Consider the following 18,082-nt stretch of genomic DNA (forward strand, 5'->3'; position numbering starts at 1 on the left):
TATGCGCCGAGAATGAGAGCAGACTGTCGAAGGTGACTCCGAGGATTTTTGGGTTATTCACCGTCGGTATTGGTTCTCCATCTACGTAAATACCCATTTGCAGTCTGATCTCCTTCCTTAAAGGTGAACAAGGTTGCCGAGAATTTTGTAGAGGAGAGGGTTAGGCTCCAAGCGAGCAAGCTCGGCGAGGTAACCGTTTACTTTCGAAAACAAGTTGTCCATTCCATTCCCAGACACCACTATCGAGCAATCGTCAGCATAAGAGATAATAGTGACTCCCTCTGGTGGTTGAGGGAGCTTTGAAATATAATAATTAAACAACACTGGGGATAGAACACCACCCTGTGGAACCCCCCTGTTTGATTTATCTTGGTTTGCAGTTTTTGTATCTGAAGGTTACTGACGAATGTCGACCACTCAGATAATTCGCCGACCACCGTTTGAGTCCCTGTGGAAGAGAGGCCTTAATGTCTACTAGTAGCGTGGAGCGGCTGACGGTGTCAAACGCCTTTGACAGATCAGACGCTACTAAAGCCTGGTTTTCACTATGTCAAATTCAGTGGCATTTGTCGTGAAATAAGTGAAAACACATTGTCAAATGGGATCAAAATGCGGTGTATCGATTGAATTGGATCAGGATAGGTCTTTAGTCGTGTACATGCGCCGCGAAATCGGCTATCTGTCAGTTTTTGGCCCATAATATAATCGGTGAAGGTATGGATAAAGAATATGTCGTCAAATTTTGGCGTCAAAATATGACATAGTGAAAACCAGTCTAAGGCACTCGGCACATTACGCGCCTAATCAAAGTAGAGTAATCGTTTCATCATACCGAAACGAATGCATGATGACTCGACTTCTGCACACTTGCACGCCCTGCATAAGTCACCAGCTAATAAACACTTTTTACACATAACAAATTTTAGGGCCGTTCTTTCGCAACACGCACTTCCGCAAATTATTCCGCTCCGAAATATTGCATAAACGCTTGTGGTTTAATGCAATTTGCACGAATTTTAGCACGAAATAGTTCATTTCCAATTATTTTCTATTGAATTGACAAATAAATTTTATTTCCAACACAAAAAAGTAAACAAATGACGATTTCAAAACTGCAAGCGCCTTACAATGTTGGGCGCTTCGATTCATGAAGCTTTTATGATTAGGCGCAAACATGATTTTGAATCGTAATCTACAGAGCTTCATTGAAATACATGGGTTCGGCATAAAAGCTTTATACTTTAGTATGCCGAAACGATTACACTACTGTGATTAGGAGCTTAATGTGCGGAGTGCCTTAGGACTGTTCTCTCACAGGGGCGGTTTCGGTTAAGGCCACGAGTTATCTGGGTGTTGATGGCATTAAGTGCTGTTGTTGTGCTGTGCACTTTACGGAACCCATGCTGATACTTCGCTGGGGTCAGGTGGTTTGTGTAGTGCGGAAGTAGAAGGGATTCTAGTGTCTTCGCTACCGGGGAAAGGAGAGTTATCGGACGATTATTGGACGGTTTCCTCGGTTTAAGCAGTGGGGCCACTCTCCCCATTTTCCAGATGTCTGGAATGATGAGAGTGGCCATTGACAGGTTGAGGACCTTGGTTAGATAGTCCACTCCCGCAGGAATTAAAATTTTTCAGTGTAAGCATGCAAATTGCGTCGAGTTCTATGGCTTTGAAGGTTTCCGCCTTCCCGATGGCTACCCTTACCTCGCCGCTGGTGAAAATAAGAGGCACAGTTGGCGTTGGCAGTTTGTGCAGCCTTCTGGTCACTCGACGTTTGGCTTTATCCGCCGGAGGATGCAGTATGAACTGTCGGCTAAAATAGCTCGCGCATCGCACCGGGTCCCACGAAGTGTGGTCGCCAAAAGATATTTCAACTCTGGCGTCACGCTTCGGCGGATTGGACAATGACCTCACGGTAGACCAAAGCTTGCTCACACCAGAGGCGAAGTTGTAGCCCTTCAAATGCTCTGCAGCAGTGACAACCCTGCGAAACTTACGCTCACCTACGTGAACGTCGGTTGGTGTGGGTAGGGCAGTGAAGGTGCTTGTAACATCCGCGAAGCCTTTTCAATCCGCTCTGGAGAAGTTGACATAGGTCCGGTGTTCCGCAGAAGCAAAGTCGGCAGGTTTATCAATCGAGATGACTATGGGCAGATGGTCTGATGCTAAGGTCAACATAGGTCGCCGTGATATGCTGTTTATGAGACCAGCGCTGACAATTGTTAGGTATGGCGAGCTGCCCATAATCCTGGTGGGTGCGTCGTCGTTCATTGTGCAGAATGTCGAATCTTCTATCTGCTCAGCAAAGTGTGTTCCCCTACGATCATTCGACAGGCTTGAATGCCAAAGATCGCGGTGCCCGTTAAGGTCACCAACTACCATACGGATTTCACCTCTGACGAGTGCACCTATTTCAGAGTGATATCCTGCCGGGCAGATGGTGACAGGAGGTATATATACGGTAATTATTTCGAGCTCCACATCCCCTGACCGGATAGCGATCCCTGCGGCCGATGTCTGCTTCGATAAGACGATACTGTACGGGGTGGTGCGTGATGAACGCTAGGCCACCACCATTATCTCGGTCGCGATCTTGACGGTGCACATTGTATCCGGCGCAATTCAACAGAGTTGAATTGCTGTGCAGCTTCGTCTCTTGGACTGCAGCTTTTAATATTCCATGCTGGCCATGAAGACGGTTATCTCCTCAATCTTGCTCATGGATAGTGATAGAACTTTTCATAAAAGTATCGACACTAATACTCATATAGAAGACTCTAAAGAAGAATAGATGCCAGTACTCATATTTGTAAAAAAGTATCGATAATACTTGTGCTTCCAAGTATTTTTAGAGCAAACGAGAAAGGTTAATAAAAAAATTTTTCGTTCTCGAAACCAAATTTGACAAGGGATGACGGATATTCGTTCCAAAATACATCAAAAATCAGTATACTTTGCTTTTATAACCTCTTCCTATTTGTAAATTGAATAGGCACTGCTTTTAATAGTTGAAATCTGACTAACAAGTATTTCTAAAGGAGTTTTTCAAATAAACTTGTAATAAGTTTACTTCTACAAGCGTAAAATAAATATTTATAGCAAAAGCGTATTTAAAGTTTTTAAATGCAAATTTATATATAAATAAATGTGAATGTCTGTTCGTTTATTACCTTATAAGTATGGTTTTGTTTGCAAATATGGTGTCAATTTTGCAAGGGGGAGTGGCACCTCACACAGGCGTGCAAATTTGTAATCACCTACATATAACTTCGGAACCATAAGTCACATGAACTTGAAATTTGGTATGCAAACAAATCTACGGTAGATGTTTATAGTAAGGTATATATAAATGACTTTGTAGGAGGGGGCGTAGCCGATCTCATAGAATTTTTAATCAACCATAACTTTTCATTTATTGCATTTCATTCCATAACACCCAAGTTATACAGCTGTCCAACTATATGCTGCTATCAAGGCTATAGTCAAATTAGAGCAGAGACTGTAGCATCTTTACATAAAGTATTTTTCATATATGTATAAAGACGTGGGGTGACCTACTCATGAAAAGTATCGATATTCTGTACTCGGTACTCGTATCGTTCTATCACTACTCATGGAAGACGCATATATTAACAAAACGCAAGGCACTCGGACTAAAACTCAGAAACTTATATTGGCTCATAAATCGACACTCTCAATTATCACTAGCAAGCAAACTACTTACTACTCTACTCAGCAACCATAAAACCGATTTGGTCTTACGGTATACAGTTGTGGGGAACAGCTTCAAACTCTCTAATATTGAAATTTTCCAAAAATTCCAATCAAAAACTCTGAGGATGATTGTCAACTCACCGTATTATGTCACAAATACCCAACTCCACCGGGACCCCAAGATTCTGAGTCACTCTAACGCACTCATAACAGAGTTAACATCCCACTCAAATATTCAAATATTTTTACTCGACTTAAGAGAAAATAAACAGCTGAGCCCAACGGCACGAATTTCACATATGCCTTTAAAAAATTTGGTAATAAAATACAGATTGCAATAAACAGCGGATATTCAAAAAAAGAATATTTGCTCTGAAATCCGTTGCAGTTGAATTGTCCCTTTGTGTGCCTTGGGAGATCAATTGTACACTCCACATTACAAGAGAGTTGTGTTGCCTGTCGGCCCCAGTTGTATGTGCTGCAGACGAGGGGGTTGCCTTGTGGTGGTGGTGGGCGGCGCACAGTGTGCCCTTTTTCAATTTTAGCGTGACAAAAGTCGTAACTATGCAAGAAATGCATTTGTGATGTTGAAACTTTGCAAGAACAATGCATCCACTATTATAATTTTTTGGACCATAAATTGGTGTGGCCCGCCCAAATTTTCGCGTACCTCCCACATAAAGAATAGTGCCAGACGTTCATCATTCTTATATTTAAATTATTATCTTATCAGTATATATAAATAAAACGCCAAAATATTTTTGGCTATTTTAAGCTTTTTTTTTCTCCGAATCCGGTAACGCCACATTGGATCCGCCATTTTCTATTTCAAAAATCTGACATCAGATTTGTAATCAGGGACCTCGAAACCCCCCAATTAAATATATGAGTTTCTAGTGAAAGGGGAAAAATTATAAGCTTTGGACACCATATTGGATTCGCCATTTCGAATTTAAAAAAATCTGACATCAGATTCGTAGTCAGCGACCTCGAAAACCACCATTTATATGGGTTTTGGTGAAAGGGAGAAAACTTTAAAATTTGGTCTCCAAATTGGATCCGCCATTTTGAATTTCAAAAATCTGACATCATATTCGAAATCAGCGAACTCTAAAACTCCAAAACAGTGAATTTCAAATCAACTGGTTACTTCTCGACTTTTGGGCAGCAAATAATAGTCGCCAGACCATAGTGCTTGTACCTAGGACTTATAAGCGGGGAATGCATACAGCCGGGGTGCTTATAAACGAGAAATACTCTACTGTCAATGTCTCTTCCCACTTTATTCAAAATAAGTTTCATTATAGTATTATCATCTTTGTCGCCTTAAACTACTCTCTTCCGATGCATGCCATGTTTACTGAAGAAAATTAGAACTTCGTGCAAACCTGTGCAAAAAGGGCTTAAGGGATCTTAAAGTAGAAATGTTCCTTATTATTTTGTATATAAACACTGGTTTGGCTGAGGCTAGACTTGCAAGATTTGCTAAATTTTAATGTTTTAAAAATTATAAATTTTTCGAATATCTTTTGTTTATATGGGCAAATCTAAAAAAAAACAGGTAACCTTGGTGTTATTTAGCTTTATTTTCACTGTTGGAAACTAAATCAAGCTGGATGCTTTTGGATATAATTCATTGACGTATACTTGGAGCCTCAAAAAAAATGTGGATCAATTTGCTGCATAACTTTTGAATTATAGGTGTTTAAATTTAAAAAAATTATGAAAACAAGTGAATTTTTTTTGTAATTTTTAAGAGGAGCACAATTAATTATGTCATAACTTTTGAAGCACACCATATTCTGATTTGAAATTAAATGGGCATTTAGCACTTATGCGTACAAAGGTAAGAAAAGTGTGCATTAAAAAATAACGAAATGGCAAGTAACTCAAAGTTTGTAACTCCACATTTCACAATTTTCAAAATCTTCGGTTTTTCGCGTATAGGTTTTGAAGCATTTAATTTTAAGAACTTTTTAAGTATGTATTGTATTCTACAAACAATTACGAATAATTTGATACCTTAGCAAGAGGTGTGCTTTCAGAATAAACTAACTTTTAAAGATAAAATGTTCTGCGATCTTCAGCGTAATTTTTTTTCCAAAAACATATTAATTGAAGGCACCTTTGGAAAATACGTCGAAACGATCTAAATCTTTCTATAACTGCTAGTCCTTATAAAATTACATATACCTGTAAAATGCTTCAAAAAATTTGTCTCTAGAAGTATGTAAAAGTTCTGATTTACTAATTTTAATTATGCTCCTTCTTTCAGTCAGAATATATCGGGAGTATACCACTCACACAAAGCAACTTTTTTTCGACAAATGTTCTGATAGTTGCTCTTACTTAATTGGAGCCTTCTAAATTCAATGGCGCCCTCAGTTTTACCCCATTGGCTCCACTTTTCGAGATAGCGGTACTTGAAACTTTGCTTAAATTTTAACTATTTTATAAAAAAGTCCTTGATTTTTGAAGATATTTTGCTAAAATTTTCCATAAAATCATCGAAATCGGTTCACTAAAACATCTAGCTCCCATACAGCTAATTGATCAGAGACGTTCGTTCTTTTGGGTTATAGCTCTTCCAATTAAGCAAGGAAAAATTTAGTACAGGTTCACTTTAACATATAGCACGCATACAATTTATTATTCAGATATGAAGTTAGAGTTATAGCGCAAAACCACATATCTGAGTAATCAGTTGTATTGGAGCTATATGTTAATGTAAACCTATTTCGATAATTTTAAGGAATAATTAAGGTAATACTAAAAAACTATTATGTGCAAAATTTTAGTAAAATAACTTCAAAACTGAGGGAGTTATTTATAAAATAGCTAAAATTTAATCAAATTTTCAAGTACCGCTATCTCGAAAACCGCAGCCAATCTGGTAAAACGGGGCATGCCATTGAATTCAGAATGTCCCAATTAAGTAAGTTCAACTTTCAAAATCTTTACTCAAAGTTTACAACTTGAACAGCGTAATTTGCACCCAGCTTATTCTTTTGTTTTCTATTTCATGTTTATTCCTCGTCTAACTTTTGAAGCACTTGATGAAAATGAATTACACTTATATGTATTAATCGATTTATTAAGAGATTACGAATAAAATGATATATAAAACATAGGTGTGCTCACAAATTTAAAAATTAATTTTTTTTTTAAAGTGTACCTATTTTTTATATTTGCCCATATACATACATATAAGGAAAATTATCAACCTGTAATACAAGTTTGAAACTTACTAAATAAATTAGAAGACATTTAAGCTAACCACGCATTAAGAATTAAGGTACCCACACACCTATGCGATTCTGTCGGTGCGAATCTGTTCCGACAAAATTTACAACAATGCCAACCATAGTTTTAAATGAGGAACCACACACTTATGCGATTTTGCTGCAGCGATTTATTCGAACATTCACAGTTCTTCTTTTGGTCGTGCCGAAATCGCAGAACGAAAAAGGTCAATAGGAGGATTTTACAACACTAAAACAAAATTGAACGTAAGAAAACAAAACATATTTGATGTAGAAAAGTTAAGAATTTAATTTTTTGTTTGAAAAATATTTTTTGTTTGTCTATAAATTGACAGTTTTTACTGCGATGAAATCGCACAGATGTGTGCGTACTTGCGTTTTCGAAGCAGTAACGTCTGTAGCATCAAGTAGGTGTACTGCTACTTGAAAGTATACAATAAACTTCAAACTAAAAAATTTATATTTTTTCGCGCCACAATAAGCCACGTTTGGCAGCGATTATTTTTGTTGTTGTTGTTTTTTCTTTTGAATTTATTAGATTGAGTTATTCGCTGTATATTTGTCAGCCAGAATACCAAAAATCATGGTCATCTGAATTCATTTAATTTTGGACTTTTGGCATGCTATAATTGAAAAGGGGCAGTGTGCAGCGTCGCGGGGGAAATTTGCGACTGGGCAGCACAGCAGGGGCCCAGTTGTTCAATCACGCGAGTTGCGGAGTCCGGAACATGCCCTAAAGTGGCACCAGCCAAGACAGGAGTTGCACTTCACTGATGTCTCGTTACGGTATATTGGACTGACAAACCGATCAGATTGTCGGAGGGACTTAGACTATTGACTATTGACTATTGTTGTGTCGTGATGGGATGTGGGTGTTTTAGAGTTGTGCTGCTCGGGCGAGTGGCGGTTTGCCCAGCATGTGGCCACGTACGACGTGTCCAAGGTCGGTGCGTACGTAAGCCCGAGCAGGTAAACGGGGTTAGATCGCCGAAACAACAGTCCTTGGTCGGGTAAAATCCGAGTCATTCCGATACGTAGCACCGGCTGTCGTGGGAATGTTCAACCGATTGTTCATGTGGTTCAGTTCTAGCTCTACATTTTGTTTTGTTTTGCATTGAAAGCAACAACAATTGGTGACCAATCCATCCAATGACCGTCTGCTTAAATGTATGTATATCAGGGTGGTTACTCTGTAAACAGGGCTGCCAACTTGGCTCAAACCGTACCATTTTTGGAACTATTTTACATCAAATGGCACTTAATTATTCAATTTGGCACAAAGTGCCAAAATGGCACTTTTGAAAAATAGTAATATTTCAATGTATTCTTGTGAAATCTTTTTCTTGTACCTCTTTTTCTCAACTAAAATTTTCTAATTTCAATAGTGTATACAACTGGTTTATTTTATTTTGGCATTGGGCTTTTGTTTTAGCAATGTGTTTCTAATTTTAATGCTAAATGGGATGAATTAGAAAAAATTGCACCTTTTTGGCACTTTTATTTTTCTATTTAGCACGTTTTGGCACTTTTTGATCCTCAATATGGCACTTCATGGCTATGGATAGTTGGCAGCCCTGTCTGTAATGCGATGCGATAGCAAATTGTGAAAATTCGGAATATTGGCACCTACAATGCGACAAGCGCATTGAAAATTGCCCTTTTCGCATTCATTTTTTACCCTTTCACATTTTAGGCGCTCTGTAATGCGTAAACGAAAGCAAAACTGCTTCTTCTATCGCAATTTGCGTTCGATAGCTGTACAGCTAGCGCAATCTACAAACTACCTGTAATAAAGAAAGATTTCTAAAATCTTTTGAACCAATATGATATAATATTTTATTTTGTAGGCAGCGATTGCAAAACTAAATGATTTTCGTTATTTATTTCACGAATATACATACATACATAAATACATACATAATTAAGATTCAATATTAAAATTTTTACACATGTATTTTTATAAAAATTTCAATTTATGCAATAACTTATATTAAGTATACCACACTCGAATAATTACTATATGTACTTTTAATAGGTACATACATACATAAAAAAGGGTGTGTTTTATTTGACCGAAATGTAAGCTATTTGTATGGAAGATTTAGCCAACATAATTATATTGGATTGTCGGCCGCTGTGGTGCAGTGGTAAGCAGTGCGCGCTTCCACTCCGCAACGCCTGGGTTCAAGCCCTGATTAAAGCAACATCGCAAAAAAAATATAGGAAAAAGGTTTTTTCTTAACAGCGGTCGTCCCTCGGCAGGCAATGGCAAACCTCCGAGTGAATTTCTGCCATGAAAATAAACAGCTTCTCATAAAAATACAATCGCCGTTCGGAGTCGGCGTAAAACTGTAGGTCCCACCGCTTTGTGTTTCAACATCAAGGCGCACGCCACAAATCGGAGGAGAAGCTCGGCCAAACACTAACATATGTGTAAGCGCCAAACTATTATCATTAATATTATTATTATTATATTGGATTATGAAAACCTATCTTGGCTTGTATATTGAACTGACTACAGGCATTGCCATTCGGTGTCAAAAAGATTTTTTCTTCAACCAATCAGAAAGGGGCAAAGGTTTCCTTTTGACACAACAACGTTAAAAAATGTATACATACTTATGTATTCACAATAATATTAGTAATTAAAAATTTTCAAGAAATATCAAAATTGTTTGCATGTCCGCTTGCCACAACAGAGGCCAATGTGACAATTAGCTACCTCCAACTAAGCATTTTTATATCTCTAAAGGCCGTGTCACACGATTGGGCGTTTGCGCAATATTTGGTGCAAATCGTATCCCAATCGTGTGAATGCACAAATATTATTCTTTATCCCAACCGCGACAAACAATTTGTACAAATTTCTCGATAGAAGTTCGCTGTATTGTACCAATCGTGTGACAACAAAAAAATTGTCGTCCCAATTTTTTCATTTTATACTAGGGCTGTGCGATTATTCGATTACTCGAGCAAGTTGGTTAATCAATTATTCGGTTAATCAATTACTCGAGTAATCAAGATTTTGATTACTCAAAACGATGATTAATCGAGTTACTTGAAATATGATTACTCAAAAATAATAATTTTGCTCGTTAAAAGAGTTTACTTTGGAAAATGCTTATTTTCTTTTTTACATTCTGTATATGAAAAAATTTTTCGTTTTAATTTTTGAAAACAGAAACGTTGTTTTCAAAGTATCAAGGAACTTTAACTACTTTATACATATGTAAAGAGTTGAAATGTTGATTACTCATTTTACTCGAAATGTTGATTAATCATAAAGCAAATTACTCAAATATTTTTGTTTTTGGTTAATCAAAAATCTTGATTACTCGAGTAACTGAACTTTTGAGTAATCATAATTTCCGATTAATCGAATAATTGAGTTATTTACTTTATGATTAATTAAAATTTTGAGTAATCAATTAATCGCACAGCCCTATTTTATACCAATAGCCCAATAAAAAAAATGTACAAATATGTATGTACAATTATACCACTCGTGTGACACGGCCTTTAGGAAATCGCATGCGTTAACAAAACGACTGAATTTGAATACATACTTTAATTTTTTTTGCAGTCAAACCACTTTCAAAATTAAGCCAACATAGGAAATAATCTAATTGCTTTTATTTGAGCAATATCTAGCTATTAGCTTGTGATGGCTAAAGGAAACACGCCTAATATGTGCTTTTTGTATGTACATACATATGTACGTACATACATATCAAAATCAAAATTTTTTATCAAGTGCATGCTGTGTATGCTAGATAACATACAACCAGGCGCAAAATTAAAAAAAAAATTGTTTGGCTTAAAGTATAGGGTCAGATAACACTTAAGGTATGCAACGAAAATCATTTACTTCCATTTACTTTTATATCAGTGGTGGTTGCAAAAAGAAAATATGATTGCGACACCACTGCGATAGGGATAGAGTACCGATACCCTTTCGGATCGCATTTGCTTTTCGTATCGGATTCCAGAGTAACCCCCCCGACCGTATAGTATTTAGTATGCACATTCGTAAAAAGGAAATAAGTATGTATGTATATGACTTGATTACGGATAACAACCAAACTTCAGTTGCGTTGAATTTACAAATTCACCATTGTAGCTGTCATAAGCATTTAGATTGAGGAAAACTAATTGTCTTTTCGACTTTTTTTAACTTGCTTACACTAAATTCTTAACTGCAAATGAGGTTGAGTTGCTACCCGTATACGACCCATTGAAAAATTTCACTTACCTCTGTTTCATCAGACTCGTTTGTTGGGTTTGACGGTTCACTGCCACGAAGAAAATTCATTGCATCAAAGTAATATAAAGTAGTTACGCCATTTGGCGATATTCGTTTACATTCTCTTAGATAGTTGCATCGAATGCCATTAATCTTTTTTTTTACGTCTTTAATTTCACCATCCGGATACCTTTCTTGGAATTTCTGAAGCAAAATTTCATATTGCTTTTTCTTTACATTCCGATCGTGATAATCTTTACATTTTACATTCCACAGTGCCGGCAGCGAGCGATACACTCCAATAAATTCAAGTGTGAAATCTCTTTCGTTTTTGCTGCTGAAATCTTGTTGCGCTCCTTTACTACTTGTTGGTATGCTGTCTTCTTCTGTGTCCATATACGTGTACTGCTCTGTTTCCTCAAATTCTGAATTATTTTCAGACTTCACAGTTTCTTCTAATTCTTCCTCTAAGGAATGCTAAAATTAGTATTTTAATTGAAAAAACGGAATATAATTAGTATCATTGCTTATTCGAATAAAATTAATAATAAATTTGGGTGACACCATGATTCATGACGCAAGTAGGAAGAGTATGAAAAGGAGTTTAGTGGTTCAAGCCAATTTAGCTAAAAATATGCTACTAATAACTTCATATCTTAGTTACAATGAAATTTAACCGTCTTAGGGCCATTTTCTCAAGTAACCTGTGTCTTTACAGTTCACTTTATATTTAAAGGTTGTATTAAAATGTATGATTGTGTTTAAAGTAAAGCATTTTATTATCGGTTTTAAATTGGTTTATAATGCTTAACTTTAGACATAGCTTTATTTTTAATCCAACCTTTAAATATAAAGTGAGCTTTAAAGTTAAAGGTTACTTCAGAAACGGTCTTAGAGATCTTAAGTAAACACACAGATAAGATAGGGAGTCACAAGATGTCGTAATCGTTGAATTGTCTTAAAGTTGTAAATTTATTTAAGGTTATTGATGGTTAAAATTCTGGTTAGGGCATTCGCAGGGCAAACTAAGAACTAAGAAATATTTATAGATTGTCTATCAGTTTAGCAGTGGGGAGCATTTTTTACATTTTCCAAACACATGTAACTGGGCTCTAAACGCTTCTTGCTGTGAAGTTTTCACACGTGGACCACATACACCCTGTGTTTAGAAATGCATCAAGCCAAAGCATCAGTCTCTTTTATTTCCATCATTGCACAGTGGACTGCCTCATACACAAATGTAAAAAATTTTGATTTTTCAAAAGCAGATTTCTGTAGTGTCTTTTTATAGCAAATAGATTGACATTTTATGGTGAATGCCCATTTAAACGCATTTGACAAATTAAACGGTACTTTCGCTCTTTCAAACATAACATATGTGAAAAAAGTTATTTGATATGAAAAGTACGTGTAAATTAAGCCAACTCGAATTTTGCGATATTTTGAGTTTAAGTGTTAAATAAATCCAAATAACAATGGAAACGCAAGAAACAGGTATGTTCTTTGATTTAGTCAAAGAAAATAGTGAGAACAATTAATTTTTAGCAAAATGCAAGGTGAGTAAATCATGTTACTTTCACGAACGAATATTCAAGAATTCTTACTTGCATTTAAACTTTTAACAAATATGTTCTGACCAGGTTTTATAAGCAGTTATTAGTACCTTCAAATGCACTCTTTAAAAGCCTGTTCATATACTTTCCCTTTATTTCCCTTTTGCTTTAAATATTATAACAAACGTAACTACACCTTTTCAACCCATTAATGAGAATACGTAAATTTATAATGAGAAAACGTAAATTGTATTGAGAATACGTAAATTAATAAGAAAAATACGTAAATTTATAATGAGAAAACGTAAACTGATAACGCGGAAACATAAATTTATAATGAGAAATCGTAAATTTATAAGGCGAAATCGTGAATTTATAATGAGATAATTTTTAGCAAAAAAAAACGACTTAAAAAAAGATATATATATATATTTCATGATCCAATGATCGGATGTAAACCAGATTAGTATGGGACCACCTCTGAGACACTAACTTTCTGATGCAAAAAGAATTATAGAAATCGGTTGACGTGGTCCAAAGTTATGCGGTAACATACATAAACAAAAAATAATAAAAAAAAATTAATAAAAAAATATTCCGACGAACTGGTAACCTCCTCCTTTTTTGGAAGTCGGTTAAAAACGGAAATTAAGCTTACTTAGTAGTTTTTTCCACTTCGCAGTTTTTTCATTGTGCCTAACAATACATAAACTAGATAAATACATATGCATGTAAAAATGCAGTGGCAATATTTGGGAAACAATTAGCTAGATATGCTAATTGTGTGCGATCCGCCTTATTTATGAGTCCTTTTTCGCCTATACGTCTAATGCGCAGTAATGAGACAAAAAGATTGTCGACGCCAAGGAAAAACAAGTAAGAGCAGCGCTGTCTTCGGCTATGCCGAAGGCTTCATACCTTTCATGAACATCTGCAAATTTTACTTTGACAGATTACTGCTTTTGAATACATCTGCATACATCGATAGAGGAGTTACATACTTATATAAAAAATCGCATCTAAACAATCAGAGGTATGGAAGATATACTTTATATGGCACCAATCTAAGTGATTTTCACTGCTATGTGATCGGTATGTAAACCGGTAACACAATTTATTGGGTTTAGTTTCCTACATAAAGGAGATATATGGCAAAAACTGGTATCTGAACAATCAGTGCTATAGGAGATAAAGCTTATACAGCATATATTTTGATGATTTTCTCAGTAGACTTTGTATTATTATTTATAAAATAGCTTACGAAATTTATCGGTTTTAGCTGTTCAAATAAAGAAGTTTTACAGTAAAATCCCATATCTGAACAATCAGATGTATGGAAGATATATGTTGTAGTCAGCCGATCCTTGTTATTTTCACTGTAAGTATTCTGTTAATGATGAGTGAAAATGGTGCGAAATTTCATGTTCCTAGCTGAATAAATGGAGGAGTTATGATAAAAGACCTCATATCTGAACAATCAGTTGTATGGGGGCTGCAGGTTATAGTGACCCGATCTTTGTTATTTTCGCTGTAAGTCTTCTGTTGATAATGAGTGAAAACAGCGCGAAATTTCATGGTCCTAGCTATATAAATGGAGGAGTTATAACGCAAAATTTTATATCTGAACAATCAGTTGTATGGGAGCTATAGGTTATAGTTACCCGATCTTTTTAATTTTCACTGTAAGTTTTCTGTTGATAATTATTGAAAACAGTGCGGAATTTCGTGTTCCTAGCGATATAAATGGAGGAGTTATAACGAAAAATTTTATATCTGAACAATCAGTTGTATGGGGGCTATAGGTTATAGTGACCCGATCTTTGTAATTTTCACTGTAAGTATTCTGCTGATAATGGGTGCAAGTACTGCAAAATTTCATGTTCGTAGCTGCATAAATGGAGAAGTTATAACGAAAAATCTCATATCTGAACAATCAGTTGTATGGGAGCTATATGTTATAGTGGTCCGATTCTTCCGGTTCCGACAAATGATTAATACATTATAAAAATACACCCACCTACCAAATTTGATACGGATATCTCGAAAACTGAGAGACTAGATTGCATACAAACAGACGGACAGACGGACAGACGGACAGACGGACATGGTTAAATCAACTCAGCTCGACGTTCTGATCATATAAGTATACATTTTAATGGGTCTATCTCTTTTTGTTCTGGTACTTACAAACATCGGACCAAAGTTATAATACCATTTCATGCTCATGAAAGGTATAATTACCCGGAGAATTTTGCGCAAGAGCAGCACACAACATTTCACGCAGATCCACTTGTGTTGCAAAACATGAGAATGGCTGAATAAAGGTAAAAGAAAAATAATTCTCATTATTTATTTACGTATTCTCATTTTAAATTTACCCTTTCTCATTATAACTTTAGTTTTTCTCATTATAATTTGGGCAATTAACTATTTCTGCATGAAAAGTCATCTGTAAAAGAAACATACTGTCTTTGCATTGCTTTAACCCAAATGCATTTTAAAGTAGTTGAAATCAAATGCAGAGTCAGACAATCGACTTGCTGCTTGCACACAATTCAAACTGAATATTTGAAAGCACATTTACATATCTGGCCGTGGCTGAGCGTGCAAATATGTTTGCTGCAATTGGTCGCGGCCAAGAATGTTCATGTTCAAATTTCATTAGGCGAAACATTTAACCTTAAATTTTTAATTTCGGTTTTTCTTAATTATGAAAAAGCATCTGTGAAGTGCAGAGCGAAAGCGTAATCAAACGACTGACTTTAAAGTTTTAAAGTAATTGAAATCAAATACAGAGTCGGATAATTGACTGATGCCCAGGACATCGCCATGATAAAGTCAACAGTTCGTTCCAAGGAAGAAAGTCAGATCTTCAACTACCTTTGGTAGGTAAAAAACTAGGTGAACATCGATACTTAAACTAGTTTCTTTCCGTAATGGATGCATACTCAAAATATTTCTAAAAAAAATTGAATTAAAAAGCAGCAGAAGTTCTTGGTAAATACGACGAATATGCTTTCCCATTGTTGAACAAACTTATTGGCATTCTGGCCACACTTCCAGCTAAAAATGCTACTTGAGAAAGAAGTTTTCCAACCCTTAGCCGGTTAAAAACATGGTTCCCTAGTACCATGAATGCAGAAAGACTGATAGGTCAAGCACTTTTACACGTACACTTAAATAGGTATTGACATTGACACTGAAAGGATAATAAAAAGATACGCAAGAGGAAAGCGCAAAATCGAGTTTGCTATTTAAGTTTTTATAATCAAAATTCTGAATAAGTTGTAAAGTTACTTAATTACATCGTTCATTTGAAAAACATTGTAAGCAAAAAATAAGTATTTACAGTGACTCAAACAAATGACCACGTCTTGATTTTCTTCAAATATTCGTAATGTTTTTCGAGCCAATTTTTTTTGTTATTTTTATATAAAAATATCGTCGAAGTTTTGAATTGTTGAATTTTCTTAAATTTTCTATAAAATTTGAAACTGTGATTTACATGGTTTTGGTTAAAGTTTAGACGATATTTTTATAGAAAAATAACTGGAAAATATTACAAATATTAAAATAAATTACGTGGTAATTTTTTTCGAGTCACTGTATATATACATGCATATATAACTTTAATAACAAAGTATAACTTTTTTTGTTGTGTTGTTTTTTTTTACACGATATATAATTGTTTTGTTACAGGGAACTCTGTAAATGGACCTTGCACAAAACACTGTACTTCGCACTTCATAAAAATTACTCGAACCTCTATTTGCATGAGGGTTCAAGCAGGTTGAATGCTTGTAGGTCACATAGCTTCGATTGGTTACTCCGCTGTGAATCAAGTTAGTAATTTAACGCTATTTGACAGGTTGAATGAACTCAATGCTCCCATCCAAATAAAATCCTGAATCCGCCAGTGCTTGACGCACAAAAGTACTGCGTTGATTTTTAAAATCGGACTTAAATTACGTAAACTTTTAATATAACGGAGACTTCGATATTTCGAAATTTAAGGGCGCTTACTCAAAGTTGATACTCACAACAATCGCTTAAAAGGAAACAACATTACATATTATGGAATTTTGGAAAATGGGAGTGGTGCCACCCACTTATGACTACATAACTTTATCTCATTAAGTTAATTTATATAAATAATTTATAAGTTAAATGCCCTTAGTCTAACTGAACGTACTATTGAAGATGTTTAAAATAGGGGTAAAACCAACCCTTCTCACCATGTTGCAGTAGTTAATGGAAAAGGCGAAATAACTATACGTTTTAATACGTGCGCCGGGTATTTAATCTTCATCAAAACTTTACTGTAGCTTTTTAATCTGAATTTTTTGTTAGCAGTTACAAGGAATACGAAGTTTTAGTATAATAAGTTACAGTTTTAAGCCGCTGAAATATCGCGTAGATTTTTAATGATTTTTTATTTTTTGTAAGTATGTACACTTATGATCAGCAAATAAGTTGCTGGTTTTTATCAATTTTAGCAAATTTTTCTTTTGTTTATTTTGGTTTATATTTCTTTCATAAAATCTACCACAATAATATTTGTAGAAAAACCATATAAAACCACATTTCAAACTTTGTGCAAAAATTATAAAAATCTGGAAAGTTGCACCTAAACTTTCAACTTTTTAATCAGATTTTTCAGAATGTCTTCAGCGCATTAAACTCCAGAATACTAAAATGCAAGTTTGAAGTTGCTAAAAAAATTACGTTGATTTTTGCAATTTTTAACGCATTTTATTCGATACGTTCAAGTGTACAACTGTATTTGACAATTTTCTTCGTATGGAAAAAAGTGCAATAGTCAGAAAAAAATATCAAAAATTAACGCGATTTTTTAGCAACTTAAAACTTGCACTTTAATATAATAAAATTTTATAAAACTGCATACTGGGAAAATTCTGAAAAATGTGACCAAAAAATTTAAATTGAATTGATTGAAAATTTAGGTGCAACTTTGTATATTTTTTTTTTTTAATTTTTTGCACAAATTTCGAAATGTGAATTTGTATGGTGCTTGTTATCTAATGAGCTAGATTTTATGAAAAAATAATCTGTCTCATTGCGAGTGTCGTGTCGTATTTCGAGAGTCGAATCGTATCGAAAATTGCATGTCATTGCCGAAAATTTCGACTCGACTAGTGTATTAAAACGCAAAAACTTGGCATCACCGAATAGTTTTCGAGAATTTTCGTCGTCATCTTATTTCAGGTCTACAGTGGGCAATGCCAACGTTGTCGAATCGTACAATTTAGCCTAATTTACGAGTTACGCAATGATTTATTAGGCAAAAA

At 35.2% G+C, this 18,082-nt stretch overlaps 1 protein-coding gene across 8 annotated transcripts in view; it reads right to left on the reverse strand.

Moving 5' to 3' along the window:
- The window catches only part of LOC118749015 (zinc finger protein 583-like), a 180,913-nt gene that overhangs the window by 108,201 nt on the left and 54,630 nt on the right, over window positions 1-18,082 (reverse strand). For all 8 annotated transcript variants that reach the window (XM_036483809.1, XM_036483803.1, XM_036483802.1 and 5 more), the window contains one exon: window positions 11,230-11,697. In XM_036483809.1, coding sequence (XP_036339702.1) covers window positions 11,230-11,697 — 468 coding nt within the window. The remainder of the gene's footprint in view (window positions 1-11,229; window positions 11,698-18,082) is intronic.

This window comes from Rhagoletis pomonella, unplaced genomic scaffold, assembly GCF_013731165.1.
Source record: "Rhagoletis pomonella isolate Grant_MI unplaced genomic scaffold, Rhpom_1.0 Rhpom_scaffold_00013, whole genome shotgun sequence".
Lineage (NCBI taxonomy): Eukaryota > Metazoa > Arthropoda > Insecta > Diptera > Tephritidae > Rhagoletis > Rhagoletis pomonella.